Raw genomic sequence first — 27,659 nt, 5'->3', positions numbered from 1 at the left:
GCGCGTCTCCGCAGTCCTTCCCCAGATCGCCTGATCATCCCGACACCGAGGCTCTACAAAAACATTATGCACACAGCAGGACCCATTATGAACATGGAACAGCCATCCCAGAAACGAGTATCGAAAGCATGCGACGCGTGCAAGAGGAGGAAAGTGCGTTGTAACGGCCAAGCACGGTGTCAACAGTGCGCGCATCTCGGCTTGCGGTGCATCTACTCACCCTCCGGCAAGCAAAGGTCTCAGGGCAAGCGAGGCCATATCATCTCCGAGTTCAGAAGCCAAACATCCAATTTGCCAGCAATATCGCCGCCCATACTGCCTGCTCATTCAGCAGCAGCTAGCTTTCAGACGCCGTACAGTCCCATCTCGCCGATACTTGACCGTAATGGAGGCACACCAAGTATGTCACCCTGGCAATCTCTACTCAAATATGGGGTGCTACTGCTGACTCCGGGCAGCATCTCCTTCGTCATCTTTCACATCACAGTACCCCAAGGCTTTCTTTCTCGACCTCATCCCGGATTATGTTGCTGGGGTATATCCTGTTCATCCGGTCATTGCCGAACATGAGCTCCGACAGTACATCGAGGTCATGGACAGCGACCTAGATGTCCGCTCATTCATCTACGCGTTCGGAGGCTGCACGCTGAACTTGACCCGGTATGGTGACCGCCGAACAGAAGAAATCGTCCAAACCATCGAAAGCCTTATGGACTACTCGATAGATACCATGAGGCGAACCCACAAGCATTGCCAATTCTCGGTCATGCGAGCTGTGCAGTCAATGTTCATACACAACTGCCTCATGAGTCTGCAAGGTAGCGACAGCGCATTCTACTACATGCGAGACGCCATTACGATCATCCAGCTGCTGCAGATCGACAAGCCGGAGAACGTGGCCCAGCTGTCTCCTCCCGAACGATCCCGAAGACAGCGGCTCTACTGGCAAGCGTACATACACGAGCGATTCATAGCTATCCTGGATTACCGGCGTGCCATTCTCCCTCCACTCTACACATTGCCGGAAGACGACCCTACACTTCCGATACAGGTCCACGAGGGCTTCAATCAGATCATCAAGCTTTTCCGCATGCTTGATACCGAGTTCCTTGATAGTTGGCTTGACACGCAAGGAGGCAACGTCACCAGCACGTGGGTCGAGGCCAAGTCGCGCGAGCTTGAAGGCGACCCTGAGGCTGACGCGCGGGAGTTGGCCATGTTGTCCATGATGCAACGAGCCGATCTGTGCATCACGCGTGAATGGCTGCGCACTCTGGTCTGGCGCTTAGCTATGAGCCAAACCCTCTTGTCTTCTCGATCTTCGAAAGATTGCCTGTCGCTCTTATTCCCGGTAAGGCTGTCACAGACATTACGGCAACAATTATCCAGTATGTCGCGCCACGACATCGAAGTACACGGAAGCAGCATCACTCAGAAACTTTTCGAGATCACAGACACGATTGCCGATGTTCTTATCCACGTTCCCGCCGCGACTATCGATGAAACGGCACTAAGGATCGACGATTTCCTCTTCATCCTAGACTTTGTCCTGCTGATTCCACACCTTGATCAGACGCGTCGAAGCATACTGCTCGAGAAGCTAGAGCGCCTCCAAACGATGTTCCCTGAGGCACTCAGCAATGCCAGTTCGCCGAACCTACCACACGATGTGAATAGTCCTGGTGGGGTGAACGACCCTTGGTATCAAGTCACGCAATCAAAGACAGCTGCTGGGCTAGAGGATATGGCGGACGGATTGGTGCAGGTTCAAGCCCAAGAAATTCCAAGATCAGAGGCGAGAAGTGGACATTTGGCCACATGGAACAATATTTCACAACGCTTGTCCATGCAGGTCGCTCATGTAGCTCAGTAAAATATAGCTTCAAGCAATGATTTTGTTCATGCGACACTATCTACGCAAGTAAATAGATCCTGCCTTCAAAAGCAGCCAGTTTCTTCTCCTCACAGTTGTCCACGCTGCTTACAAGCAGTTCCATCTTTTCGCTCTTCACACTTTCTGGGAAGGCCAGATCCTTCTTCTGGTCCGTGAAGTTGCAAATGCCCACGGCCCTCTTCTCATTCCATGTCTTGCTGAAAACAAAGAAGTCTGGGCTCTCCACATCTAGATCGTCGTACTGACCATGCACAAGCAGATCGTTGTGTTGCTTGCGTACTTGCAGCATGCGCTTCCAGAAAGCGAGCACGGAATCCTTATCGCCTTTTTGTTGCGCAACATTGCAAACCTTTGCATCTTCAAGAGGTCGCATCCACGGTTCCGCGGTAGCGTCAGGCGGCGAGAAGCCGTTGTGCGTTGCGGTCGACCAGCTCATCGGCACACGAGCATGGTCTCTAGCGAGATGCTGAAGCGACTTATGCGCAGCTTCAAGAGCCTTGGGGTCGTCGTTTGTCCGCGCAGCTACCATCTTGTAGTAGTTTGTCGAGTCCACGTCCTTGTATTCGCTCATATCCCACGTCAGAGGGAAGTTCGTCATGCCAATTTCTTGGCCTTGGTAGATGAACAACGTGCCGCTCAGTGCTGCCATCATCAACGCAAGCATCTTGCCGCCTGCAACACGGTGCTCGGGCGCATCGGATGTGAAGCGTGTGATTGATCGACTTTGGTCGTGATTCTCGAGGAAGACGGTAGTCCAACCATCTGAGGGGGCGCGAATGAGGTCTTGCGTGCGGGCCATGGCACGTTTGAACTGTGGGAGTGTCCAGTTCTTAGGGGTGGTTTGGAACTTGTAGGGGCCTTGGCCGACGTCGACGACATCCTATGCTGATAGTTAGTACTGCAGATCTCTTATTTTTGCGGTTTTGGGGCTTGCTCACAAATTGGAAGACCATGTTCAGTTGCTTCTCTTTAGCACTAACATATTCCAACACTCTCTTCATGTCTGGTGTGTGGGGACACTCGCCGACGGTCATAGCATCGTACTTCTCCAAGATTTGGTTCATCTCGTTCAGGAATTCGGCCATCCTTGGGCCGTTGCAGTACTGATATCCAGCAAACTGCCATTCTGAACCAGGATCGGTGATCGGTGCGTCAAGCATCTCACCTTTGCTGTACATGTTGACGGTATCAACGCGGAATCCATCAACTCCGCGCTGTAGCCAAAACTCCATGGCGGATTTGTAGATGGCTTGTCGTGTTTCTGGGTTTTCCCAGTTGAGGTCAGGTTGCTCGGGGCAAAAGAGATGTAGATAGTATTCTTGTGTATGCTCATCCCACTCCCACACACTACCTGTAAAGTTGCCGACCCAGTTGTTGGGAGCTTTGCGCTCGCCGTTGACATAACGAGCTGGTCTCCAGATGTACCAGTCTCTCTTGGGGTTGTCTTTCGATGATCGTGATTCTAAGAACCATTTGTGCTTGGAGAAGTCAGTTTTGCAGGGTTGTGCCGAGCTGCACCCTCAAGACTTACCTGGTCAGATGTATGGTTGACTACCAGATCCAGTATAATCTTCATGCCTCGCGAATGTGTCTCGGCGATCAGCTTCTCCATGTCTTGGACAGTACCATACGGCCTGTACACATCCTCATAGTCACGGATGTCGTACCCCACTGTTGGAGTAGAAGGTCAATATATATACCACGTGCAATTTGTATAGAGGTAATACTTACTGTCTACTTGGGGTGAATCGTACATGGGACAGATCCAGATGACGTCAACACCAATGGAGCGGATGTAGTCCAGCTCTGAAATGATGCCATTGAGGTCACCAATGCCGTCGCCGTTGGAGTCTTTGAAAGAAGCGGGGTAGATCTGGTATACAACACCATCTTTCCACCAAGGTCTTTGAGGAACGGTCATTGTGTTGCTGCTGGATCCCCGTGCTCTTTGGGGTAATTTTGATTACCTAGGTATGGTGGGTAGAGATGGTACGCAGCGTCAATGAGGGCAAGCGTTTCTTTGGTGGCTTGCAATGGCACCAGTGGCTTTCTTATAAGCGTCTTGCAATGGGATCTTATGAGATGGAGAGTAGTCGTTGAGATCTGGTCACTGTGTTTGGACCGTACGTGGAGATTCCCCCCACCGGAAAGTTTCTCGGTACAATGACGATTGGCTCGAAGCCGGATCGTGTCTACGGATGGCGATCCCCACACAACCCAGCAACAGTCTTCCCCACAGATGTCTTCCATCGCATGGTGTTTCAACGTTCTTTCCCGCGTGTCCGATATTGCGGGATTTAAGCGAGGATGCATGCGGGGAGATGGTGGGCGCGACAGGCTATCGATTCATGCTCTCGGTCCGAGATGAAAGGCAAACCGCGTTAGCGGGAACGCTCAGTCGCATTTCCGTGCCACACGTGATGGTCGCTTCGGCTTTGGGGGCTCGTGCACGCAACCTTGAAATCTCGGTCCGGCATCTTGTCGAATCACGACCTTCACTCCTGCTCCGAGTTTTCGATGGCACACCCGTGTCGGCGGGCCTCACCAGCAACAGCCTAGCCTTTCAAGCCATAGTGCTGCGCGATGAAGATGGCCTCACAGCTGCAAGAGTGGCGTCCTCCCCGCATCCCTTGACTGCCTCCACCATCCCCGGTTTCTGACTTGGCACGAGCTCTATCTATGCATGGGTATCGCGTGTCTGGGGTCGTGAAGTTGTATAAGTAGAACGACGGTATCCACCAGGAGAGATCACCATCCAGCTTCGAGTCCCATCAGCTCCACGTTTAGGAGAAGTCTGGGTCTGACCCACAGCATCCTACTTTATCCTTTGGACATACCCACATTTGTCAAGCCACCTGGACATCGTCTCATCCTCGGACACGACCATCATGTCTCGCCGCAACAGCAGTGTCGTCGCTATCGACGCCGAACAGGCACGCCGCCTTTCACTCGCCGTCACGGACATCAAACAAGTCGCCCACGATGCCGGCAACGCGACTCGATCAGAGCAGCAGATGACCCTGCGCCAGGGTGTCAAGCTATACCCAAAGGCCATCGCCTGGTCCGTCCTGCTCTCCGCAGCCATCATCATGGAAGGCTTCGACAAGGTCTTGATCGCCAACCTGATGGCGGTTCCTGCCTTTAAGCAAAAGTTTGGCGAACAACTTGCAGATGGCACCTTCGAACTCACCGCTGCGTGGCAAGCGGGCCTCACAAACGGTGCATACGTTGGAGAGTTCACAGGTCTGCTCCTGAACGGTCTCATCGCGGATCGTTTCGGCTACAAGAAGACAATGATCGGCGCGCTCTTCGCTGTGAATTTCTTCATCTTCATCGTCTTCTTCGCGCAGAACATCACCATGCTTCTATGCGGTCTCATCCTGTGCGGTATCCCATGGGGTGTATTCCAGACCCTGACTTGCACCTATGCCGCCGAAGTCGTACCGGTGCCGCTTCGTCCAATTCTTACAACATACGTCAACCTCTGCTGGGTCATCGGTCAATTCCTCGCCTCTGGCGTTTTGAAGGGTGTAGCCGAGCGCCCCGACCAATGGGCATACCGCATCCCATACGCCCTGCAGTGGCTCTGGCCTGTCCCGTTGATGATTGGCATCTCGTTCGCACCTGAATCTCCCTGGTGGCTTGTACGGAAAGACCGATGCGAAGAAGCAAAGAAGATGTTGATGCGCCTCACATCACCCGAAAAGCTGCCTGACTTCAACGCCGATGAGACCATTGCTATGATGCGCCACACCAACGCCATGGAGATGGCGGTCTCTGAAGGTACTTCGTACTTGGACTGTTTCAAGGGTACCGATCTCCGCCGAACTGAAATCGCCGCCATGGCATGGTTTACGCAGGCCTTCTGCGGAGCAGGTCTTATCGGTTATTCAACATACTTTTTCCAGCAAGCAGGCCTTAGCGACGCGGATGCGTTCTCCATGAGTCTAGGACAATACGCAATTGGTGGCGTGGGTGTCTTCATGGCCTGGATCCTCATCCAACGTGTAGGACGCCGCACATTGTACGTGTATGGCGATCTCGCCATGGTTATGTTGTTGTGTATCATCGGAGGTCTCGGTTTCATTCCAGCCGGCAACGTTGGCGCGCAGTGGGGTATCGGCGCCATGCTCCTGCTTTTTGCAGCCGCATACAACTGTACGGTCGGACCTGTCTGTTACTCCATCGTCGCAGAGATTCCATCCACTCGTCTTCGCCAAAAGACTGTCGTCTTGGCCAGGAACTTCTACAACATCGGTTCTATCATCGGCAATGTTATTACTCCACGTATGCTCAACCCCGGTGCTTGGAATTGGGGCGCAAAGAGTGGTCTTTTCTACGCCGGAACGTGCTTTTGCTGCTTTATCTGGGCGTTCTTCCGTCTTCCCGAGCCAAAGGGCAGGACTTACGGAGAGCTCGATATCCTCTTCGAGAAGCGTGTCCCGGCTAGGAAGTTTAGCAGCACGGTCGTTGACAGCTTCCATTCCAGTGATACCGAGAGCGATTATACCGAGAAAAAGGGTGTCTCGGCCCATCTTGAGCAGGTCAACTCTAGGGATGCTATTTGAGCTGTGAGATCCGCCACGGAGGCTTTATGATTTGTAAATATTATGTGTGACGAATTATCGACTTGTCGTAAATGGAGGATGTATCTTTCATCGTAATAGAATATGTTTCTGCAGATGCTAGTGTGCTGTGATCTTACGCGGCCTCAAGCTTTGGTGCGGCAGCAAGCGTCGTGCGATTGTTGAGTCTACTGTGAAATTAAAGCAAGGGGGGCTCGCCACAATTGCCCATTTGCGGTCCGGCCTAGTCACGATTCAATAGTGGGGTACATAGGCCCGGGAGCGGTTCTTGCATTCCTTGCTGCTCGCTTACTTTCCCCAAACACAAACGTGGCGTTCCCTTCTTCCCATCATCGATGTAGGTGAGAACTTAGCAGTGCGGGTCCGGACTGCGTCGTATCACCACCGGGCAATTAGTCATCATTTCTCGAAATGCCCAATGTTGGCAGACCTTCTCCAGGTTGCAAGACATGTAGGGACCGCAGGATCAAAGTATGTAATGCACGCGTGAGTAGATACTTGGGCCACTAATCCGCTGTTCCAGTGTGACCAGAAGCGGCCTTCCTGTTCGCAATGTCTCCGTGCAGGCAAAGAATGCCATGGATACCGCGACGTGGCTTCCCTAATGTTCAAGAATGAGAGTCGCGTCGTGGCAAAGAAAGCGGAACAGCGTTACGAAGAGCTTGCCAAATCAAAAGAACCAAGAACACCTTTGGGGCGTGGAGAACCCAACAGGATCAGAAGCGTGCAGCGGATCTATCCGGTGCAGAGTCCGCCCAAGGCTGAGATCATGGCCTTGCAACCCACGCTGAATATCGACGCCCAAGCGCAAGGCTTCTTCCTCACCAACTATGCAGGCGCTGCCGATTTCCCTCAAGGAGGCCAATTCGAATGGATTCCCCAGCTGTTGTCACGGCCGAATATCGAGGGTACGCTTCGTGAGAGCTTCCGCGCCCTAAGTCTAGCAATCTTCGCCAATGCAGCGAAGTCTCCTGCCGTCATGCGAAAAGCGCGTATCGCATACGGTTCTGCATTGGAGGAAACAAACAGAGCGCTCATGTCGCACGAAGCCGCGGTCAAAGATAGCACTTTGGTTTCGGTCATCCTACTTGGCATGTACGAGGGCACGGTATACACAGATAAGAGTTCCATCGATAGGTGGTCAAAGCACGTCAGCGGGGCTTACACCCTCTTCATGTTACGCGGCAAGTCGCAATTCGAGACAGAACTTGGACGGCGAATATTCCAGCAGTCATACGGCGTCGCTCTATTCTTCACGCTTGAACTAGGGACGGGTATTCCAGGTTAGTCACAATCCTAGGCGGACTGCATGTAATACACGAACTAACATCGCACACCAATATCTAGAGCACTTGCAAGAGCTGTACGACAGCATCCCCCTGGAATCGGGATTCAACGAGCTTGTTAAAAAATTCATGATCGGCATTCTGCACGTCATGGACGCAGTCGTCAAACTCGGTCAAGACAAGAGCCGAGATCCCGTGGAAACAATCAACCGCGCGAGAAATCTCAGTCAAGAGCTAGAGGATATCAAGGCTCTTTTACCTGCAGCCTGGCATCCAACAAGGGTCCATCTTGATGTACCTTCAGTTCATTACTGTGGAAAAACATACAGCATCTGCCTCGTTCCCGTCATGGCGCAGTTGTGGAATTACACCCGGTTTATTGGAATTCAAGTACACGATATCATCAGAGCAAACCTGATGAGGGTTCGTGAGGAACAAACTTCCCCGCTCTACGACGCTGCCAGTTTAAAAGCATGTATACAGCATGAGGAGAATGTGCTACGAGCTAACGTTGCCGCAATCATTGCCGCAGTTCCCCAGACCATCGGCATGGTGCCATCCCCGGTCTTCTCTGCTGCTGGATTGGCCCCCGAAGATGAAACAAAGGATGGTCCTATCATGAGAGAACCGGGGACCTTTATCGATTCAGTCATCTCACCGAGACTAATGCAGCTCGTCCAGCCACTGTATGCAGTGGGTACGTGTGTGCTTATTTCGCATCAAATGCGGCAATGGGTCATTGGCATTCTCCATTTTGTTGCATTGAGGATTGGATCAAGACAGGCAGTCGTGCTCGCAGCTGAGCTGCAAAGGCTTCAGGCGTCAGCACCAAGTGTAGCACACGGTTGGCAAGACATAGCCGAGTGGCTCGCGCTGGGTCCCGGGGTAATATAGCTGTAAACGCAGAGCACAGCCCAGCAATTATATCAACACCACGGATCGCGACTGGCAATGATGAGCAGACAAGCGGAACAAAATATGATCTCGCACCGAACAACTCTTTTGCGCTCATACGCTCGTAATGAGTCTTGTAGTAGGAATTCTTCTTCAAGGCCTACAAGTCTTTCTTGTCATTCCTTGAGGCTTCACCAAATCCCACCCCTGCCATGAATGCTAGTCTGACCAGCCCTGCAAACGCCGTAATGCCTATACTTCCCCAATCCTCCGCCCGCCAGGTGCCTACGCTTAGTCTGCCCTGCTTTTCCAACACCTCCCAGACTGCCCAATAGTACGCCAGATCGACAACGAAGCACGACAACTGGACAATGCGCCAGACGTTCATGTCGTTCGTGTATCGTAGCAGGACAGCAGACATGATGCCGAAATTTAGCATGCCTCCGCCACGTTGCTTGAGGATCATGGCGTGGCCGATGTCTGGGGTTGGGGAGGGGATATGTGAAGAGAGAACGACAGTGGGCATGAAGAAGTCCATGGTTGCGCCCCAAGCGCAGATGATGGGGTCGAGGTATGTAAAGAATATGCGATAGAATGTAGGTATAGAGGGTGCCGTGGGCTGAGACATGTTTGCCGCTCGGTTGCAATGAATAGCTCTAATTCGATGAAGAGATGCGAACAGTGTATTGAGTAACGATAATCTGCGTGATGGTGTGGATGGTATGTGTTATGCGTATCCTCGGTGCTTGAGCAGATGTCAGCTTTGGACCCCGCGCCAGTGGGTCTAGCTGCTTCTGTGCTGCATCGATGGCACAGAAGACTAGGTCGCTTGTGACTAGGCTCGTATACCAACAAACCCGTGCTGCAGACCTGCTGCACCTTAAATCCTTCAGCTTCGATCTTCTGTTGCAGTGACGCGTGAGGTCGACTACCACACCTGGGCGGTATCGCAACCTGCCGTCCGTGCCTGCCTGCTACCTGGATGTTCTCCATCGCACAGAGATGGCCCCATCTGCATAATACATCGCATTAATTTGGGCGAGGCAGCAACAATCGATGCTTCCAACAACTTCTGATCGGAGCCGGTCCCGTGTGGTGGATCCCCAGGCTGCTAGCGCGGATCCCGAGTGTTGTGCCTGGGATCCACGCCGTCACGCCATGACCTAACACAACAGCTGGAAGCCGTTGCAGACATCCGCGCCTCGCAAACATTCACCCACTCCAAGCATGAACACACTGCGCCGCTCGACTTTGGGGGCTTGTCTCAATCTGTGACAACACCTCGTACCTGTTAGATCTTCATTGTTGCTCGTCCGGGGCCGTTCCGTCTCTTGCACTCGCACGGCGGTTAGTCGAAACTGCTGAATGGACGCATCCATGGCTCATGCAAGAGGCGCCCCATTGATTAAAAATATTCCCGAAAGCCGTCATGGAAACCTGGAGCTTGTGATCGCATGGCAGAGTTCACGTCCTCGTCGTAGCCCGCTGCGCGAACGGTGAGGCTGTGGGTGCAGACGGGCTTCGCGACGCGACCTGATCCTCAAACCTCGGAACCATGATGGATGCACACGATGCATCCACCAGCGATGGCACGCGCTCGACACCTGGGCATTTCCACAGCCCCCAAAGCCGTCGCTACTGCTAGTGAATTACGTCGGTGCAACACAGTCGCGAGCGCTACCTGGCTATCTAGGTCGTTGATGCGCGGCCCAAGGCATCCTCAACAAAGTGGACATCATCAGAATGTGCCACGCATGAAATAGATGTTTATGCGGTCAGAAGCTTAACTCGAAGCGTATTACTCCTTTCATTCCAGTCAGCCTTATAACGGTTCGAGGTCCAGATATTGACTGGTAGTTACAGGGTTCGCGCGCGCCGTACATCATGGCTGAGTAACGTCAGTTCTCGCTACTCCACCACTACGGACCGATGCTGCCTACGGCTTGAGCAAGTTCACCAGGCTTGCTATTACATTAATTATCCCTGGCAGCGAAGCTTCTCGTGTACAGCGTGTCGGCACGGATTCGGGTTTGCATGGAAGTAGCATTCCTGCTGCAAGCTGGATCACGAGCCTCGCCTCCGCTGCGGTGCGCCAACGCCGTGCCTTGCATTATCACTGCGACTCAGCCTGCGATAGCTGAGCTTGACCATTTAGCGGCATTTCTGACATTAAGGTCCGGCGGCAAAACGAGATAATTCTCTGGAGAAGGCAATTCCTTGATCGTCGGCCGCCCCTAATTTAACCGCGTCGGGTTAAAGCTTTCATCGCTTCGCCTCAAGCAGACTGGGCATTGGGTCTACCGATGCAATGTCATTGGTGCACAACGAGGAATGCTCGTGAGCAAGTGGGTATTATGACAGTTATGCTGGCCAAAAGCAGATGATTGACGCGATAAAGACACCAACGTGCACGGAATCGCGGCAAATGTCCGTGGTCACCCTACCGCACTCGTTCTAGTAAGCCAGGCAGTACTGCGGCGTTGACAGATTTCCTGCCCTACTTTCGGTTCTCCCCGAGCAAGCCACATCCGCTTCACACGTACGAATGCCTTACGGCACGGAAGGCCTACTCGTTAAGCGCCGTCGCGAGATGGAGGACATGCTCTGCCTACACGATGGATCAACTAAGATGGTGGCGTGGAGCTGGGGGAGTTGGTTTGATATATAGCTCCTTACTGGACTTTTAGTATGAAAGTACCCCATAACGAAGATTCTCCATGTCAGCAGAGCAATTCTCAAAGCTCTCTCTCGGAGAGGATATGGTTACCACTCGTGCCGGGGCCGCAAGGGCCGCAAGAGCTAGTACACAATCATCGGGGCATTCTGAGGAAGATCAGCCCATACCATCCGTCGAGTCCACCGTTTCCCCTACGCCTTCCCTGGTTATATCAACGAAGAACCTTCATTACAATGTCTCGGCCTTCGACACCGACCTACGAAGGCGGGCCAAAAGAGGACTGGAAGGTAGCGATATCAGGCTCAAGTACTGCGCAGTCTCGGAAGATGATTATAGCCCGAATGGCAGCCCAAAGAAGTTCTTCCATCTTGACGACGACATCATTGTGGCGATGGGTGGGAAGTTACGAAGACCTGAGTGTACGTGTGGCGCAAATGAAAAAGGTCTCGCGTGCAAGGTACGCTCTCGCATACACAACCATTGACGCATCACTAAAAGTAGCCCCAGCATATCTATTGGGTCGGAGACCAGATCATCTCAACTTCTCCAGACGATATGGTCAAGACGCCTCTTCACCTTTCTCCCGATGGCTCGAAGATCGAAGACGTCAAGCCTGCGGAACTACTGGACACCAAAGGCTTAGCCAATATCGCCAACGACCTGAAGTGGGTTTATCGGGATGACAATCTGCCTGAAGACGAGGACTTGAAGGAGACAGTCATTGATATGTTTTCATGCTACGAGCCACAAGATGCACTTCCTGGAGAGTTTCAATATCCCGAGTCGCCTCTTACTTCCGAACGGTCCAAGAAGTACCAGGAGTTGACAGAGCTCTTTACGCAGTACGCAAACTGGTATCCCAGCCTATATCTCCAAATGCGCAAGATCATCGACCCGGACTTCGAAAGCCGTGTCTTCTTCGAAAAGATCGACAAGCGCATTACTTCCACCTTCGACGCTTTGGATGAGTACATAGCCAAGGGACCATACAACCTCTCTCAAGGCCCCCCTCGGTTCGACGTCTCCAGTTGTGCACAGAAGTTGACATCACTAGTCAAAGCCATTGATGACTTCTATCAACGCCATGCTGACGTCGAGGACGTGGCCGTCCGAGCAGCGGCGGCTCTTGTTACGATTCTCGACCGTGTTACGGACCGCGATAAGAATGCATATGAAGGCGTCAAGTGGAGTGTGATGGAGGCCCTATCAGACCCTGTTCAAAGCAACCTATACGTTGCGTTGATTGGAGCAGCATCAGATGACGACCCGCCATTTGTTCTCGATGCACTCGGGTCATTGCCTCAGGAAGACGTATACCGTAATCATTGGGCAATGCTACAAGACATCGAACGCAAGCTAACAGATTCTCATGCGCCCACTCATTACATGGCTCTCTTCCGCAATGTCGTCTACGAGAATCGCAAGAGGTCGGGTTCGGAGGTACACGAACGAGAATCGAAGCGAGCAATGCAGTAATGTCAATCTGCAAGCGGCCTACCTCGTGCTCGACACAACAGTTGAGTTGGTATGTAGTCGTCCCACTTTTCCTTTTGGTCTGGCGTTGGCGGCTTTGTGCACTTTTTCCATTCCTTTCTCTGTGACTTTTTGCACCTTTTAATACCTTCATGTCTTTCCTTACGACGTTACGGTTGTCCGCACGCTAGTTGAATTCTTCATTTGGATACTCAAGGTCGCCGGACTTCGGTCTGTATTCGCTGGCCTTTGTTATGTTGCTTTCTGTCTTTCCTTCAGGCCACCCGATTTCGGTTTTTAGGTAACCGAATGATTCTATGTATCTCCGATTCTTTCCTTTGCCTTTTTTTTTGACCGGTTGCTTGCGGAGCTTTTGATGTTGCCGTGCTTTTAGCCGGGCACAATTGGTGTACCACTTTCTCTTCTCTACACTCCTTGTATCCATAGTTTACACAAACACATTTATACAGCGGTCCATCGTCGGCGCCGTACGCTGCAAATCCATCATTGTCCGCATAGTGCGAAGTAGAACGAGCTCACTCAAATTGAAAGGTCAATGCGTAATTGGTTTTAGCATAGTAAACACAAAAGCGGTGGAGTGCGCCCCCTAGACTGCAGATCTCAGCTGATACCGGCTCCGCATTCATACAGTGCCAAGCTCCGATATGTAGAAGGATTCCGCGGAATTGGGAGCGTGGCCGATGGCTGACTGACTCAAGACGAGACCGGACCGAACGAAGTGGATCTGGCGCAGTTCGTAGCTGAGCTTCGCATGCTGTAGGCTCTCGCGCTTTGTTAAGCGTAGGAGATAGACTGTCCCCATGCACCATGAGATCCATGTATCTGTAACACTAAGTGCTAGACCAAGCTTCATCTCGGTGTGGATGTCGGGAGTCTGCATCTTGTCGCATTCAAGACAACAGGTCGGCACCGGAGGTCCACAGCAGCCAATCATGCATGGCCCAGTTACATGTCGTACAACGACTCTGTCATCTATACGTGTAACTGGCCGCTTATCCAAACGCTAAGTTCGTGGAACCCATCTGGCCTACACACGATGTGGCCCAAGTGGGTGTCGTTCATGTTGCGCGCATTTGGGCTTCGAGATAGTGGGTGTTGCTCCAGTGTGGGAATCAAGAAATCCACAAACTAGCGACAAACCTTCCCCTTCTGCTCGCGCTCACTGGAATGGCGCATATGACGCTTACTGTATATTCCCCGCAGTATGCGACGTCTTATGGAGGCTGCTTTTGTCAGAAGTTCCGCAGGCTCCGCACAACCTGGACCTGCATCCAGGACCCGCCACCCCACAGAAGGCGGTTGCATGTAGCAGACACCCGCTCCGGGAAGATTCCGAACAGATGCGGACATGATATAGGCGCCGTCGGTTCGATCTGTGCAGAGCAAGTGCCATGACTATGTACACATGGACTTAAACATGTGAAGCACCCAGGTGGCGAGATAGCTCATACCAAGCTCATGCTAGCTAGGAACTTACCGTGTCGGTGCTGATCGCGATAGTCGTTGTGGGCACTGAGGGTGGGTCAAAGGGCTCGACTGCGGGGAGTGCAGCGGCTAGGCTCGAGTTGCCCTCGAATGTGGTTGGATGTCAGATGAAAGGGCCACGCATCGTGCATCCACGTTCTGCGGGGAAGGGATTGACGCTAAGCCGCTCGCGGCCCTAGCGCAGATGGGCATCCTTTGGCAAGCGCAGCCAAGCCACCCAGTGTTGCTTCCATATTACTCTCCTGTCTATCATTCCTGCTCCTCTTCTTTTCGACCTTCTTCTCTTGTCTTGTTGCAACATCGGACACGTGTTCTGCTAGTCTATCCTACACTACGCGGTTTCCCTGCGGCGAACGTAAATCGCTTATCACGCCATCAACCCCCGCTGACTGACGTACTACACCCCGTCCGTGCGCCTAGCGACTTATCAACCATCCCACCCCTTGCTTTGTTTCTCTACGCACCCCATCTTGATTTGCTCTACGCGCACGACCCCTCAACTCAATTGAGCACTTCATACAGACTCTGAACCTCTCTTAAACCTCGTTGCCACGCCCATCATGTCCTCCAATGACCGGAACTCTCCCCCGCTCGCCTCGCCGGACCCTCGCCGACGTGCTTCAGTGACCAGCCAGACGTTCCAGGACCTGTTCGGCCGGTCAAGCGGCTATGTAGGCCAGCAATCCGGGGGACAGGCTGCCACGGGCCCCATCACGACAGCTGCTGCCAACGCTCAGAGACGGCGGCTTTCGCTCACCACTATCGGTCTGGGTGCTTCGCCTGGCCAGACGTCCCCATTCCTCCAGACCCCGCGAACCCGAACCGAGAGCATCTCCAGCGCCAACTCTGGCTCGGTCGACGAGAGCCCCTTCGAAGATGACTACGCCCCTTCCACATCTGCTAGCAGCAGCAACCCAGCCACACCCTTTGCTCGACGGCTGAGCTTCGGAGCTCGTGCAATGCGGGATGTTAGGCAGAGCAACGGAGGCGTTGGGAACCCAAATGGTAGACCACCCATCCATAAAGCTTCCTCTCCCCCGACTGGTCGAGGTCGAGGTCTGTCTTCATTGTCACAGTCATTGCCCTCTTCCGCTACCCTGCTTTGTCCCTTTACCCATGCACACTCGCGGCGATCTACTTCCATATCACACATCTGGCCCTCCACCATTGCAGAGCAGTCCGAGAACATACTTGGAAACTACTCGCTAACGTCGTCTTCAACAGGCGAAGGTTACAATTTCGCTGAGAACCTCCGATCGCGAGCCGAGCGAGGCTCCATCTCCGGGCCCCCTCCCATGCTGAGCCCTTCCGGTCCGACGCACCAGCGTGCTAAGAGCGTTACGATCATGGAGCCACCCGTTCGTGAGATGCCCAAGCCTAGGGTGCCTGATGCCATGCAGGAGCGGATCCTCAAGGGCGATTTCTACATGGACTAGCTTCTCTACATGACTTGACATTTAGATCTCCGGTAGGTCATATCGTTCACATCCTTGCTTTGTAGTGGCTAATCCCCACGATCTATAGGACATCTACCTCATAGATGAGACGTCAGACTCCTTCACAATCGTGTATCAGTACTCTACCGCCTACGAAACGGAAACTTTCATACTCCAGAACAACCCTATACCAGGTCTTCGTATCGCTCATGGCCATGAGCGATCGAAGGATTATAAAGACAGCTTTCGTGGAAACCAGGCACGTAACGGCGATTACTGCGTCTGGCACCATCATAACTCGGAAAGCATCGTCATGTGCAACTATCACTACTGGAAGCATGCACTACGATCGTTTTACCAACGTCTTTCTCTGCCGACTTGGGCAGATTGCATTCCACGACGTGGACTTTATGGCGTTTTCACCTGATTATCTCGAACTCGTATTTCATGTTCCAGCAGTTCAGGCGTACGGTTACGATGAATGAACGAAACCAGATTGTCATGCTCACGCGATGAGGCTACATCAGTGCAGCAGGGGTTAGGAGTTTATGAAGCATATCACGCAGGATGGAGGTCAGCACTTTTGGTATCAAACATGTACCAAGACAAATTGCAGATAGCAGAGCAGTTTAGTGCAGCATCGTACAAAGAAATGAATAATTGACCAAACTGATGCTGGCATCCCTTGCGCTTAATGGTGTGTTGGTATGCGTCATCAGTCCCACTTTATGTTTCAAGTATACTGATCGACGTTGGGTCGTACGCGTGGAGGAATGTGGGATGTCGATCGTTGAGTCCACCTGAGCTGATAACGATTGGACGTGCAGCAGGTCTGGTTGCGAAACAACATGAGAAAGCGAGTGCAAGTCAAGATATCGCTCGCACAGCTCTACCAACGCTACCGGTCTCAAAGAGTTCAACTAAGCCAGCACCTAGACATTCCTCCAAGACCCACTCAAACCTCATCCCATAGAATGTCTTCCATTTCTTCGTTCGCCCAGGTAGTACGCCTGCAAACTCGCCCCTCAATTTCTTCCTCTCCGCTTTGATATCATGCGCCGCGACATTACCGTCCCATCTCTCACGCAGGACATCAAGTGGCATCTCTCTATGCTTTGTCTTCTTCAGCAGAGTGAGTAGGTGGTTTCGTGCATCAACCAGCAGCTTAATGTGTGTGCCCATGTTGGGCAGGGAGAAGTTGTACTGTGCTGCTACGGATGGGCGGGATCCAGATAATGAAGTGCCGCCGTGGATGTGCTGGGTTGCTTGCGTGCCGCCGACGGCGTCTAGAGAACCGGCTGCGTGGCGGGATCCGGATGTGGAGACGGCGAGGAGTGAGCTGGCGCCCGGAGAGGCGAAAAGCGAGGTGTGGGAAGGGTAGTTTGAGGCCGAGGTGAGGAAGCCAAAGGTTACTAGGGCGGATAGCTGGGGAGAGGTGAAGGTTGTGCCGGGGATGGATGTAGATATCGGGTTGGTGTTCATGGCTGTTATGTATTTTTCTGATGCTATGTCAGTGACAGATAACAGGGTGGTTGGCGAATTTGATTACCTTTCAGATCTTCAGGTAGCTCAGCATGAGATTGCACGAGGTTCTGCCACTCTCTCACCGAAGCAATACCATCACCCACTGCAGCAGCACCAACCCCCCGATTCGGTATCGTCACCCTTCTCAGGATACCTGCTCTGGCTAGCTCAGCAATTTCCCGCTCAATCCGCGTTGACGAGGTGCTGAGTGCGTCGATATGCGCTACCGTGACAAACGGTGGCAATCTTCTCCGAAAATCCAAAACCTCTGCTATCCTGGTCGAGTTCATACCGGCCTTCTCTGGCATGTCGCTAAACATCCTGTTGCGGATGTACTCCATGTACTGTGGGACATCGCGAAAGTTTAGGTCATCGGAAAGAGAGGCTATCACACCGGTATCATCTAGTTCCTCGTCATCATCAAAGGGAGTGGTAGTGTCGTTCGGTAGCGACCGCCTTTTTGAACTCGCTGCTGAGGGTAATGAAGTTGTTCGTTTGAGACCCAGTGCTGCGACGGCACTTTTTCTTCTTGGCTTGGTGATGCGAGACGAGTGTGCTGCTGTAGCTTGGAAGGACATGTTTCAGGTTTCGCTCTCCAATAGGAACAAGTAACACGAACTGTCAGTCAGGAGACATATGCTCTTTGCGCTTGAGTTGCAGATAAGGAAAGAGCATCATGGCAGCGCAGTAAGAGCATGTCTTGATATTGACGAATCAGGAAGTGGCAAACATGTGAGACGCGGTGTCGAAGGCTTCGAGGCCGCGGTGGAGCATGCGCCACACCCTCGCTTGTTGGCTAAGTAGGAGCGAGCAGCTGGCATGGAGAAGGAACGATGGGGTCATAGAGAAGCAGGTAATCTGTCTGCATCGAGCGAAATGGATTAAAGCGACGGACTGTTAGAGGCGTGCACTTTGTAATTGATGGATCAAAGTGTTGAGAGGTGGCTGTTGATGTTCCTGTTTGTCGGCTTCCTGCCGGGCCGTGGAAAGAACCACGCAGCCACCGAGGTACGTCATTTCCACGCGCGGAATGTCAGGAAGGTCCAACGCACGCTATGCGCGCCAACAAAACCCAAAACATGCCCATTGCACCCACCCTACGAAGCATCTCCCCCCAACTGCTCCCGTCCCAGCCCATCGCTAGCCATGTCGCTGAATCCCGAGCCCTCGGCGCCTGAAGAGCGGGCTGAGCACCATCTGCCGCCCAAGTCGTACGCCGACGCCGCCGAAGAGGCCCTGGAGCCCCAGCAGCCACAATCACATGCCAACGGCACCGACGGCACCGCCGAACACAACGGGAAGAAGATTTTGGGCAAGGCCAATGAGGTAAAGACCAATGGCGTCAAGGTCCCCTCTGAAGAAGACAAGACATCGCTCGAAGGCGTGGGTCAGGAGCCCCGGAGTCCAACAGTGAAGGGCCATCGTCGCGTCTCATCGCGCGGCTCTCACGGGTCGCTCGGCCGCAAACAGGGCGAGCAGGCACAGAAAGACATGAACGGAGCACACACGAATGGAAATGGCAAGGGCAATGGCGATGTGCTGACGAGTGTGAAGCCGCAGCAGGAGTTTCAGGTCGCCAAAGCAGACCGCAGAACCGACCTCAAGCGCAGAAACTCGGAGCTCACCACAGGACGACAGGCTGGCGCGGGATGGTCCCAGAGCAAGTAAGTTGACATGCTCCTCATTCAAGGCGTACAATGCTGACCGTCGCAGAATACGCTTTGCGCCCATGAACGTCCCCCTCCAGCGCCGCCTCCAGACCCTCGCCGTCCTCATGCACACGCTCAGCATCGTCGGCGGCCTTGCCATCTTCTTCTTCCTATGCAGCATACCCCTGCTCTGGCCCATCCTCCTGCCGTATACCATCTACGTCCTCTTCTCCAACGCGGGCACGTCGGGCGAGCTGTCGTTCCGCAGCGACTGGTTCCGCCGGCTGCCCGTCTGGTCGCTCTTCGCTTCATACTACCCCGCCCGCCTACATCGCTCCCAGGAGCTGGAGCCTACTAGGAAGTACATCTTCGGCTACCACCCACATGGCATCATCTCCCATGGCGCCTTCGCTGCCTTTGCAACGGAAGCGCTTGGCTTTTCGCAGCTCTTCCCTGGCATCACCAACGCCCTGCTGACCCTCGATTCCAACTTCCGCTACCCCATCTATCGCGAATACGCCCTTCGTCTCGGCATGGCCTCCGTATCTCGCGAGTCCTGCGAAAACACCCTCTCCAAAGGCGGTTATAACAACGAAGGCATGGGCCGCGCCATCACCATCGTCGTGGGCGGCGCTCGTGAATCCCTCGATGCGCGCCCCGGTTCCATAAAGCTCGTCCTCAACCGCCGCAAGGGCTTTGTCAAGATGGCCATACGCACCGGCGCCGACCTCGTCCCTGTCCTCGCCTTCGGCGAAAACGACGTCTACGACCAACTCGATACCGATTCGCATCCCTACATACACAAGTTCCAGATGCTCGTCAAGAAGTTCATGGGCTTTACGGTACCCATCTTCCACGCGAGGGGTGTCTTCAACTACGACGTAGGCATGATGCCGTACCGGAGACCCATCAACATCGTTGTCGGTCGCCCGATCAGGGTGATGCAGGACACGCACCCAGACAACGATTACATCAACGAGATACATCAGCAATACGTCGACGAGCTGATGCGCATCTGGCACGAACACAAGGACACTTTTGCCAAGCACAGGACGGGCGAGCTGGAGATCGTCGAGTAAGCATCACTGAGCTGCTTTCCTTGCAATGGCTGTCACGATGCTGTTTTTTCCCTTCTGTGTTGTATTGTGTATTGGATCGTAATTGGGTAGAGCCTGAAAGGCGCAGACACGAAATAGCAGTCCTAGCCCTTTGAATAGCAATGATAGATCATCATCATCAGCATTCCCATTGATCCTTGGCATGGTATCATGGCAAACGCAAACTCGCCTTATATGAAGTCGTAAGCAATGTCACTATACAAGTTGATCAGGTTGAGACATGGACGTTTCTTGAACTTCTAAATCGATATTCCAGAGTAATAACTACAACGAAAAAGACCGCAAAGGAAAAGCACAACTGTGTACGATAAAAAACACGAAATAAACGCCACCCAGCATTAAACATTTTCTGGGTATTGCATGTCCCAGTCGACCAACAGAGCTTTAGTCATCAGTCTGTTGAGAAGTGGCTCATGCGTGCCGAAGGATGCGTGTCCTTCCTATCCTCATCGGTGGAGAACGCCTTCAACTTGTACTCCATCACCGTGGTGGAAACACCTTTGCCCTTGTCGTTGCTGGGGCGGCCGCTACTCGGAGTACTTCCATTGAGGGTGCTACCATCAGAGGCACGGTTTCCCATGCCGTTCTCCACATCACCGCCGTCCTTCTTGTCGTCCGCAGTGGCGTTGACAGCGCGGCCAGTAAAGAGGTCCTCCGGGAAGGGGAACAGCGTGCGACGTCTCGGTGGCGACTTCTTCGTTGCTGTCATCCATACCAATGCCGTCATGTCTTTACCCAGCGCCTCGATGATGGGCGTGACGATGGGGAGACAGGCGAAGAGCACACCGTAGGATGTTATGCCGACAATGGTCACGTTGATGCCGTAGCTGAATCCGCGCTCGGCAAGTGCGACCATGAGCCAGGATCCGTATGTCCAAAAAACAAGACCGTGGAGCAGGTAGATGGTGAAGACGTGGGGGAAGAGCACAAGGAAAGGAGGCGTGGAGAGGACCCATTGTACCGCGGCGGAGAGCTCGACAATCGCTTGCATGCCGCCTGCGAAGAGCACACCGTTGAGACGCGGCGTGTAGTATGGCGGGTAGCCTGCCTGGTCTGTGTCCTGAATGGCTACGCCGGTTACAGGGTCGGGGTGGATGCCGCGTTCCGCAGTCGAGAAGTTGAAGTCCGTGTCGACCCAGTTAGGAATGACGTTGACGGCGAAACTGGCGCCGACGCAGGCCCAGAAGAAGGTGATGGTGGCGTAGTATGCTCCCGGTCGTGTGGCCAGGAACGCTTTCCACTTGTAGGTCACGTCGAGGTCGGTAAGGAGCAGACCGAGCCAGAGGTATGTGCCCCAAGACTGAGCGTACCAGTGGTTGATGAGGCAGAAGGCGTAGTAGCACATGCGCTTCCATGGTGTCTTGATCTCGTAGACTACGACAGCACCGAGAAGGACGAGCCAGGAACCTTGGAGTTGCACGGCGATGGTCCAGAGGACACCGGTACAGTAGTGCAGAGTGATTTGCGGGACGGCGTTGGGGACGAGGAACATGAGTTCGAGAACTTCAGAGATATACTGGCCGAAGTTGTTGTAGCGGCTCACGTAGGGCCAGGTCGACCAGGTCAGCGAAGGAATGTATTGCAAGAACTTGGTCGCGCCAACGTCAATGAAGAAGTACTCCAGTAGGGCCATCGAAGCGACAGGAATCATAAGACGGGGTGTTCGGCGTACGGCTGCCTTGGCGATTTCATCCATCTTGCCCTTGCGCAAGTAAGGTGCGGTCAAGAAACGGACGGAGGTTGTGAAGAAGACACCAAGCCACATCTGGTTGAGCAAGAACGGACCGATGATTCTTTGGGCCCATGGCTCAGACGCGTTGTGTGCATCTGCACCAGGTGTGACGATGGCAGGGACGAAGGTAAGACCAAAATGCATCAGGGTGACCACGAGAGAGCAGAGCGCCGTCAGACCAGCAAGATGGTCGATACGTTGTCGCTGAGGCAGAGGCTGAGGGCGCATACGAGGAGCTGGTAGTGCGGACTCAGTGACGGTCTCCATTGTAATCTTGTCGTGGGGAGCGATCATGGGAACGGATGGGGTCATGGTGGCGCGCGGGTCCATCAAGGTGAGCATGGAGTTGCGATCTCTTGAGATGGCTGTGCCTGGAGTGCCTGGGGTCATCATTGATGCGTGAGGATCGACCATAGTCAACATAGAGTCGCCTCCTCTTGACACTGCCGTTCCAGGCATCGGTGGCATAGGTAGGTAGAGATCCTCGCGCGTAGTGTTGAAGTTGCTGTTGAAAGGAGTTGGCCCACGGCTATCGAAGAATACCGAGTTCGGTCTGGAGAGACCATCCTTGGGTGTAGAGCCACCGAGAGTCGAGGTACCGGGGAGTCTCTCGATCGCCATATCGTCGTCGTCTGAGTTGCGCTTTTCGGAAGCGGAAGGAGTTTTCTGGTCGACACCACCACGAGAGAAGATCTCGTGCGAAGCCACTGTGAAAGTGCTGTCGCTGAATGGATTCTTCTTTTCGTCTTCGGACTCTTTTGGCTCTGTGGAGGAGGCTGGGGTAGGTTTCGGGGCTTCACTCTTGAGCTTGGGAGCAAGACGTCGGATGAGGGCGTGGATGATAAGGACGGTCGAGAATATGATGCATGACACGGAGAGCCAGAGTGCCGGCATGCGCCTGATGTCTTTGCCTTTGTACTGCTCCCATTTTTCTGTTGCGTCATCACCATATGGCGTAGAACCGCGGAGTTCAATGTCGTCCATCGAGCACGCATCAGTCAATGGGCACCTGGCGACGAAATCCTCGCGAGCATCTACGCTCATTGTAGAAGAGTTGAAAAACATTCGGATCCAGCCAACTTCGGCAACAGACTCTGTGCGTTCAGGCGGACCACGCATGGAGTAGCGGTTACCGGTTGACCAATGCTTGAAGAACATGGCCGAGGGAACAGAAGGCATGCCACCGTTGTTCTTCTGTAGGACCTGCCTAGTGAGGTTGCCACCGATGTAGAAGTTGATGTAGTCTGCAGTCCAATCGATCCTGTACTCGGTGAACTCCCATGGGTTGATGCTACCATTGCTGAGGCCACCACCAAGGGTAGTGTAGTTACGGTTCGCAGCCGTGCTGTTTAGAAGCTGGCTGTAGTTCATTCCGAGGTTGCGCGTAGTGAATTCGTTGTTGACAAAGGTGCCCACCCATGGGTCTCGTCGGTTGTTCATGTTCATGACACTGAGCTCGGTGATCTCGGTCTCATTGTACTTCCACATCATGGATGCCGCTGTGCCCGCAGAATCCATGTCTGCAGACTTGAGTAGAGTGCGGAAAGAGCCATGCTGGATGTCGCGTCGCTTTGTCCGCAGACTAGCACCTCGAACGAGATGCTCGGCAGTCGAAGGTTCAACAACAAGCTGAAGAGAGTCGTTGTTGAATCTGAGATTGTCGGGAGAAGCGCCTTCGCGATAGACAGCATTCTGGGAAGCGTTAGCTATGGACTTTCAGGCAGATGCACGGCAGACGGACCCAATCCTTTGCATACTTCTGAGCAAAGTCTTCGGCGATGAAGTCGATCGGTAATTGGGTAGTCTCGTTGAAGTAGACGATGATGGAGTCGGTAAAGAGCTCTGATGTCTGGGTGTCGTAGAAACCGCAGGTACAATTGTCCTGCCCACGCGTGACATCAGCAAGCGCAGGCAAGATATGCACAAGGGCAAGACTGAGCAAATGAGAGGAAAACATGCTGATGAGAGAGAGTGACTGAACAGAAACAGGGACAGATCCGCTGCTCAAGTCAGAAAGGCAGTATTTGTCTGCGACATATGCATGCAGCTAGCTGTGCAAGGCCTGTGTAAAGACCCCGGCCTAAGCTTGCAACACTGCTCTCCGGACGGGGAGGAGCCGCCTTGCTTCTCCGATCAGCATTGGCATCAGGTTGACGGCGTTGCAAAGTCCCCTATCTTGGACAAAGTCTTAGCCTGCTTCATGAGGGTCATGATCGGAGCGTTGCCTCAGCGGGGAGCGCGCGGCCCTGCAACAAGGCCAAAAAAGGTATGCAAGCTTTGCTTGGCAGGCCCGTACTTGATAGCAAGCAGAATGGACGTCGTAGCATGGGGCTAACTAGCCGCCGTAGGACGTGCAGACGAGAAGGTTGAGGAAGATGCCGTGCCCGCGCTGTCGGTGGGTCGGAAACGTGCGCCGCACTCCTGCCCGTGCATCGACGCTAGCACAGACGTTTCCTCCCAATGCATCCCGCGCTCGTTCTGCCTCAACAAACCCGACGAAACTTCATCACCATCCCAGTTTCGATCATTGATCTTCGTTGCCAGCATCGACCGATATCAGCCGTTTCCGGAAGGCGACAAGGGTCCGCATCACACTGCCAGTCCCAGCCGTGCTTCATGCGCTCAGCACGCCGCAGCGGGAACCCATTGTCGTGTCAATACCCAGTGCAGTGTCCCGTCTCTCAGCTTCTGCAGGCTGAGTGGCACCGTGGACACCGGATGCCAGGAAAATGCACCGCAAGATAGCGGCTGGCATGTGTCCCTCCGATGTTCCTTCCCCAACCCGCCCAATCCTGCATGTTCGTTGACGTCGACCAAACTGCGGTCAACTGGTAAAAAGCACCTGGTTGGCCCGCCAGACTTGTGGACGTGGGTTTGACATGTGACTTGGCATATTCACCATTCCCGACCTGTCGAGCTGTACCGGGGTCGACATGGCCAACGTGCAGGCCGACCCACTCCAATCTCATTATCACAACTTGGCGCTGTTGATGCTAGGTAATGCTGATCTCAGTTGAGCACGAAGCTTGCATGGAGACCAGCTCCCACGGGCGGTAATCACGGTTTCAACATGAACCCTTCGGCGGTTTTGCCCCTTCTACAGTCGCTGCGTGTCGGCTACGGTGTTTACCATACGCACTAAGCAATTGTGCAATCAAGGGCCGAATATATGTTCTGTATCCGCTCCTTGTCAGTAGTCTCACCCCCTCCATCATAGTCACCATTCGCTTTGACTACCTCTTCCATCGTTACTGTCACATCATACACTCGTTTCAAGATGTCTGACACCACGAAGGACTGCGTAATTGAGGTCGGGGAGGTCACTTCTCCTACGGCTAACGAGAAGTCGGTCGCCAAAAATCCTTCCATCGCTACTGAGGCAATCGGTCGGACATCTTCCTGGATCTCTGAGTGGACGCCCTTCGGTCTGGTCGCCTCCTACTACGTCTTCTCGGTATGCCTCTACATGTACTGCAGCAACGGGCTGATTGCCATCTTCTGGTTCATATACATGTGCACCAACTTTTACATTGCCGGCACAACCGTCTTGGAGGCCTTCTTCAGTATCACGCCCTGCCGTGAGGCAAGAGCAATCGTCACGCAAGCGCAGGAGAAGCAGTGGCTATTCCCCACGCCACACCACAAGCTACCCATCCTCGATCTTCTCATCGTCGCCTACCTACCCAATGAGCAGGACATCATCATGGACCGCGCTCTTTACGCGCTTGAACAGCTCGATTACCCCTCTGACAAGATCCGTATCGTCATCCTCTACAACACCCCCAAGCCAATCGAGCCATTGGAGACTGAGCTGCATCAACTTCCTATGCGCTTCCCCCACGCAAGGGTCATCAAGGTACCCAACTCGACTTCCAAGGCAGACAATCTCAACTACTACTTCACGCTGGACACTGGATCTGACATCATCGCCATCTACGATTGCGACCACTACCCTCATCCCAACTCACCCCGATGGGCCGCTGAGCGATTCGTTGCCGAGAAGGATGTCGACATCGTCCAAGGCCGCTGCATCATCTTCAACTCCGACGACAGCTTCATGACCAATATGATCGCAGTCGAGTTCGACAAGATTTACGCTGTCTCTCATCCCGGTCGTTCTACTATGTGGGGATTTGGTCTCTTCTGTGGATCCAACGGTTACTGGCGCACATCGCTTCTTCGCAATCTGAAGATGGACGACACAATGCTTACTGAAGACATCGACTCTGCACTTCGCGCATTCTCCAAAGGTGCCAAAACCGTTCATGATCTCAATGTAACTTCCTACGAGCTGGCCCCCACAACCTTCAGCGCATTCTGGAAGCAACGTCTCCGGTGGGCTCAGGGCTGGGCTCAAGCGAGTATGCGACACATGAAGATGGTTTGGAATGGCGTCAAGGATCCCTTGCACGAAGAGCATGCCAAGCGCAGCTTCACTGCCCGCTTCGGTGTTTTGTCGCTATTACTCATTCGCGAGTCCTCGTACTATCTCGTCACACAGTACACGTGTTTAGTCGCATCATTCGTTATCGTCAAGTTCCCGACGTCCGGGGAGGAGCTCTGGAAGCTGGTCTATTTCCAGTACCCCGTATCACAGTGGCTTTTTATTATCAGGTTCGTACAGCCCTCGACGTAATCTTGTACCTCGCTAACGGTGTCGTGTCACAGTATTGTCTGCTTGATTGCTACTCTTTGGATCACCAACCAGGTCAAATCCGAGTACATCTCCAGAAGGATGATCATTCTCTTCTCGGTTCTGTACCCGTTTTACCTGGTTCTCAACGCCACAATCGGTCTTTACGGCCACGCTCGCCAGCTTGTCAAGTACAGCTCCTGGAACCCAACAGCTAGGAAGTAGGGCCACACCATACCATATTATCTTCTTAATTTTCTTTATTGTCAATATCATAGGGAAGGTGCACAAGGCTTTGAACGCTCTCGTTTAGTTCGGGATGAAGCTCGCAAGCCATTAATGGCGGCTGAGGCTTTCATGAGTCACGCATCAGTACATAATACACGATTAATTACATCATAATCACTATTACTACATACTATTCCTGCACATCTTGACACGATGACCGTTGTCGCAGATAAGGTTCTTCGAGAAATGATGCGCTCTTCTCATTTACCAATGATCATTGTCCATCGATTGACTCTGTTGTTCTGGCTCCTGAGTGGTCAACATGTGAAACTCGATCTATGAGATAACGCGCGGCATCACAGCGGAATGCAGAGCATCAGCCTTATCCCGGGCGACTCACGTCGGCGATACGATTTCCGATCTGTCACGCACAGTCTATCACGGAAGGTAAACTCAGAGATAAGTAAAATCCTAGCATGAAGCAGGGCCGAAGGGCAGCGCTTTACTGAAACGGACCCTGCACCCTGATGCGTTGCCAGAAAGCATCGTCCTAGCGACATGAAAAAGGAAATAATCAACAGCACCAGGGGTGGCCGGGACATTACAAGTCGACTATGCGGGCGATCGACACGCGCTCGCTAGCGCGTAGATCCACTTCGCAAGTGTGCGTTCCCTAGGCCGCGTGGGATGCTACCTACCACACTACACCTGGCGGGTAGCACAGCATCGTAGGCCGGCGGAACCATCCGCAAACTTGCTAGAAAAATTCGACACGGCGTTATCTTCGGTGAGTAGGATCTGTCTCAGCTGGTTTCTGCTCTCCGGAACGCGGACCTTCCTTTTTTGGTGTGAGCACACGAGTCAGCCCCTCGGATTTTGGAAAACGTGCGGATTTCACGACCCTTCGTGGCCTATCGCACGGATGTTCGGTATGAAATTCAACGTGCACGGACGGCCGCAGTTGACATGGCGGTCACTGACAGGTGTAGATGCCCAAGTAGGGCTGCCCCATGCGCCACACGT

At 53.3% G+C, this 27,659-nt stretch overlaps 9 protein-coding genes across 9 annotated transcripts; 6 read left to right on the top strand and 3 right to left on the bottom strand.

Moving 5' to 3' along the window:
• Window positions 1-385: 385 nt before the first annotated feature.
• Window positions 386-1,873, top strand: J4E90_002545 (uncharacterized protein; the record flags this gene model as incomplete). Its single annotated transcript, XM_051432124.1, has 2 exons — window positions 386-400; window positions 488-1,873. 2 exons carry the CDS (start codon window positions 386-388, stop codon window positions 1,871-1,873), a joined length of 1,401 nt encoding a protein of 466 aa, XP_051293546.1.
• A 40-nt stretch (window positions 1,874-1,913) lies between these two features.
• On the bottom strand, window positions 1,914-3,815 carry J4E90_002544 (uncharacterized protein; the record flags this gene model as incomplete). Its single annotated transcript, XM_051432123.1, has 4 exons — window positions 1,914-2,774; window positions 2,833-3,372; window positions 3,426-3,565; window positions 3,626-3,815. The coding sequence occupies 4 exons, from the start codon at window positions 3,813-3,815 to the stop codon at window positions 1,914-1,916; spliced, it is 1,731 nt and encodes a 576-aa protein (XP_051293545.1).
• A 3,269-nt stretch (window positions 3,816-7,084) lies between these two features.
• On the top strand, window positions 7,085-7,768 carry J4E90_002543 (uncharacterized protein; the record flags this gene model as incomplete). The annotated part of the gene is made up of 1 exon (XM_051432122.1): window positions 7,085-7,768. The coding sequence occupies one exon, from the start codon at window positions 7,085-7,087 to the stop codon at window positions 7,766-7,768; it is 684 nt and encodes a 227-aa protein (XP_051293544.1).
• Window positions 7,769-11,377: 3,609 nt separating this feature from the next.
• J4E90_002542 (uncharacterized protein) lies at window positions 11,378-12,813 on the top strand (the record flags this gene model as incomplete). The annotated part of the gene is made up of 2 exons (XM_051432121.1): window positions 11,378-11,794; window positions 11,845-12,813. The coding sequence occupies 2 exons, from the start codon at window positions 11,378-11,380 to the stop codon at window positions 12,811-12,813; spliced, it is 1,386 nt and encodes a 461-aa protein (XP_051293543.1).
• A 2,063-nt stretch (window positions 12,814-14,876) lies between these two features.
• On the top strand, window positions 14,877-15,752 carry J4E90_002541 (uncharacterized protein; the record flags this gene model as incomplete). The annotated part of the gene is made up of 1 exon (XM_051432120.1): window positions 14,877-15,752. One exon carries the CDS (start codon window positions 14,877-14,879, stop codon window positions 15,750-15,752), a length of 876 nt encoding a protein of 291 aa, XP_051293542.1.
• Window positions 15,753-16,619: 867 nt separating this feature from the next.
• On the bottom strand, window positions 16,620-17,854 carry J4E90_002540 (uncharacterized protein; the record flags this gene model as incomplete). The annotated part of the gene is made up of 2 exons (XM_051432119.1): window positions 16,620-17,251; window positions 17,302-17,854. The coding sequence occupies 2 exons, from the start codon at window positions 17,852-17,854 to the stop codon at window positions 16,620-16,622; spliced, it is 1,185 nt and encodes a 394-aa protein (XP_051293541.1).
• Window positions 17,855-18,422: 568 nt separating this feature from the next.
• On the top strand, window positions 18,423-20,004 carry J4E90_002539 (uncharacterized protein; the record flags this gene model as incomplete). The annotated part of the gene is made up of 2 exons (XM_051432118.1): window positions 18,423-18,940; window positions 18,990-20,004. 2 exons carry the CDS (start codon window positions 18,423-18,425, stop codon window positions 20,002-20,004), a joined length of 1,533 nt encoding a protein of 510 aa, XP_051293540.1.
• Window positions 20,005-20,434: 430 nt separating this feature from the next.
• On the bottom strand, window positions 20,435-23,732 carry J4E90_002538 (uncharacterized protein; the record flags this gene model as incomplete). Its single annotated transcript, XM_051432117.1, has 2 exons — window positions 20,435-23,467; window positions 23,517-23,732. The coding sequence occupies 2 exons, from the start codon at window positions 23,730-23,732 to the stop codon at window positions 20,435-20,437; spliced, it is 3,249 nt and encodes a 1,082-aa protein (XP_051293539.1).
• Window positions 23,733-25,052: 1,320 nt separating this feature from the next.
• Window positions 25,053-26,633, top strand: J4E90_002537 (uncharacterized protein; the record flags this gene model as incomplete). The annotated part of the gene is made up of 2 exons (XM_051432116.1): window positions 25,053-26,389; window positions 26,444-26,633. The coding sequence occupies 2 exons, from the start codon at window positions 25,053-25,055 to the stop codon at window positions 26,631-26,633; spliced, it is 1,527 nt and encodes a 508-aa protein (XP_051293538.1).
• Between the last annotated feature and the right edge of the window lie 1,026 nt (window positions 26,634-27,659).

The sequence above is a fragment of the Alternaria incomplexa genome (genome assembly GCF_024043165.1).
Source record: "Alternaria incomplexa strain BMP 0042 chromosome Unknown scaffold_3, whole genome shotgun sequence".
Lineage (NCBI taxonomy): Eukaryota > Fungi > Ascomycota > Dothideomycetes > Pleosporales > Pleosporaceae > Alternaria > Alternaria incomplexa.
The sequence above is the reverse complement of the archived record's forward strand: the minus strand, read 5'-3'. Positions and strand labels throughout refer to the sequence as shown.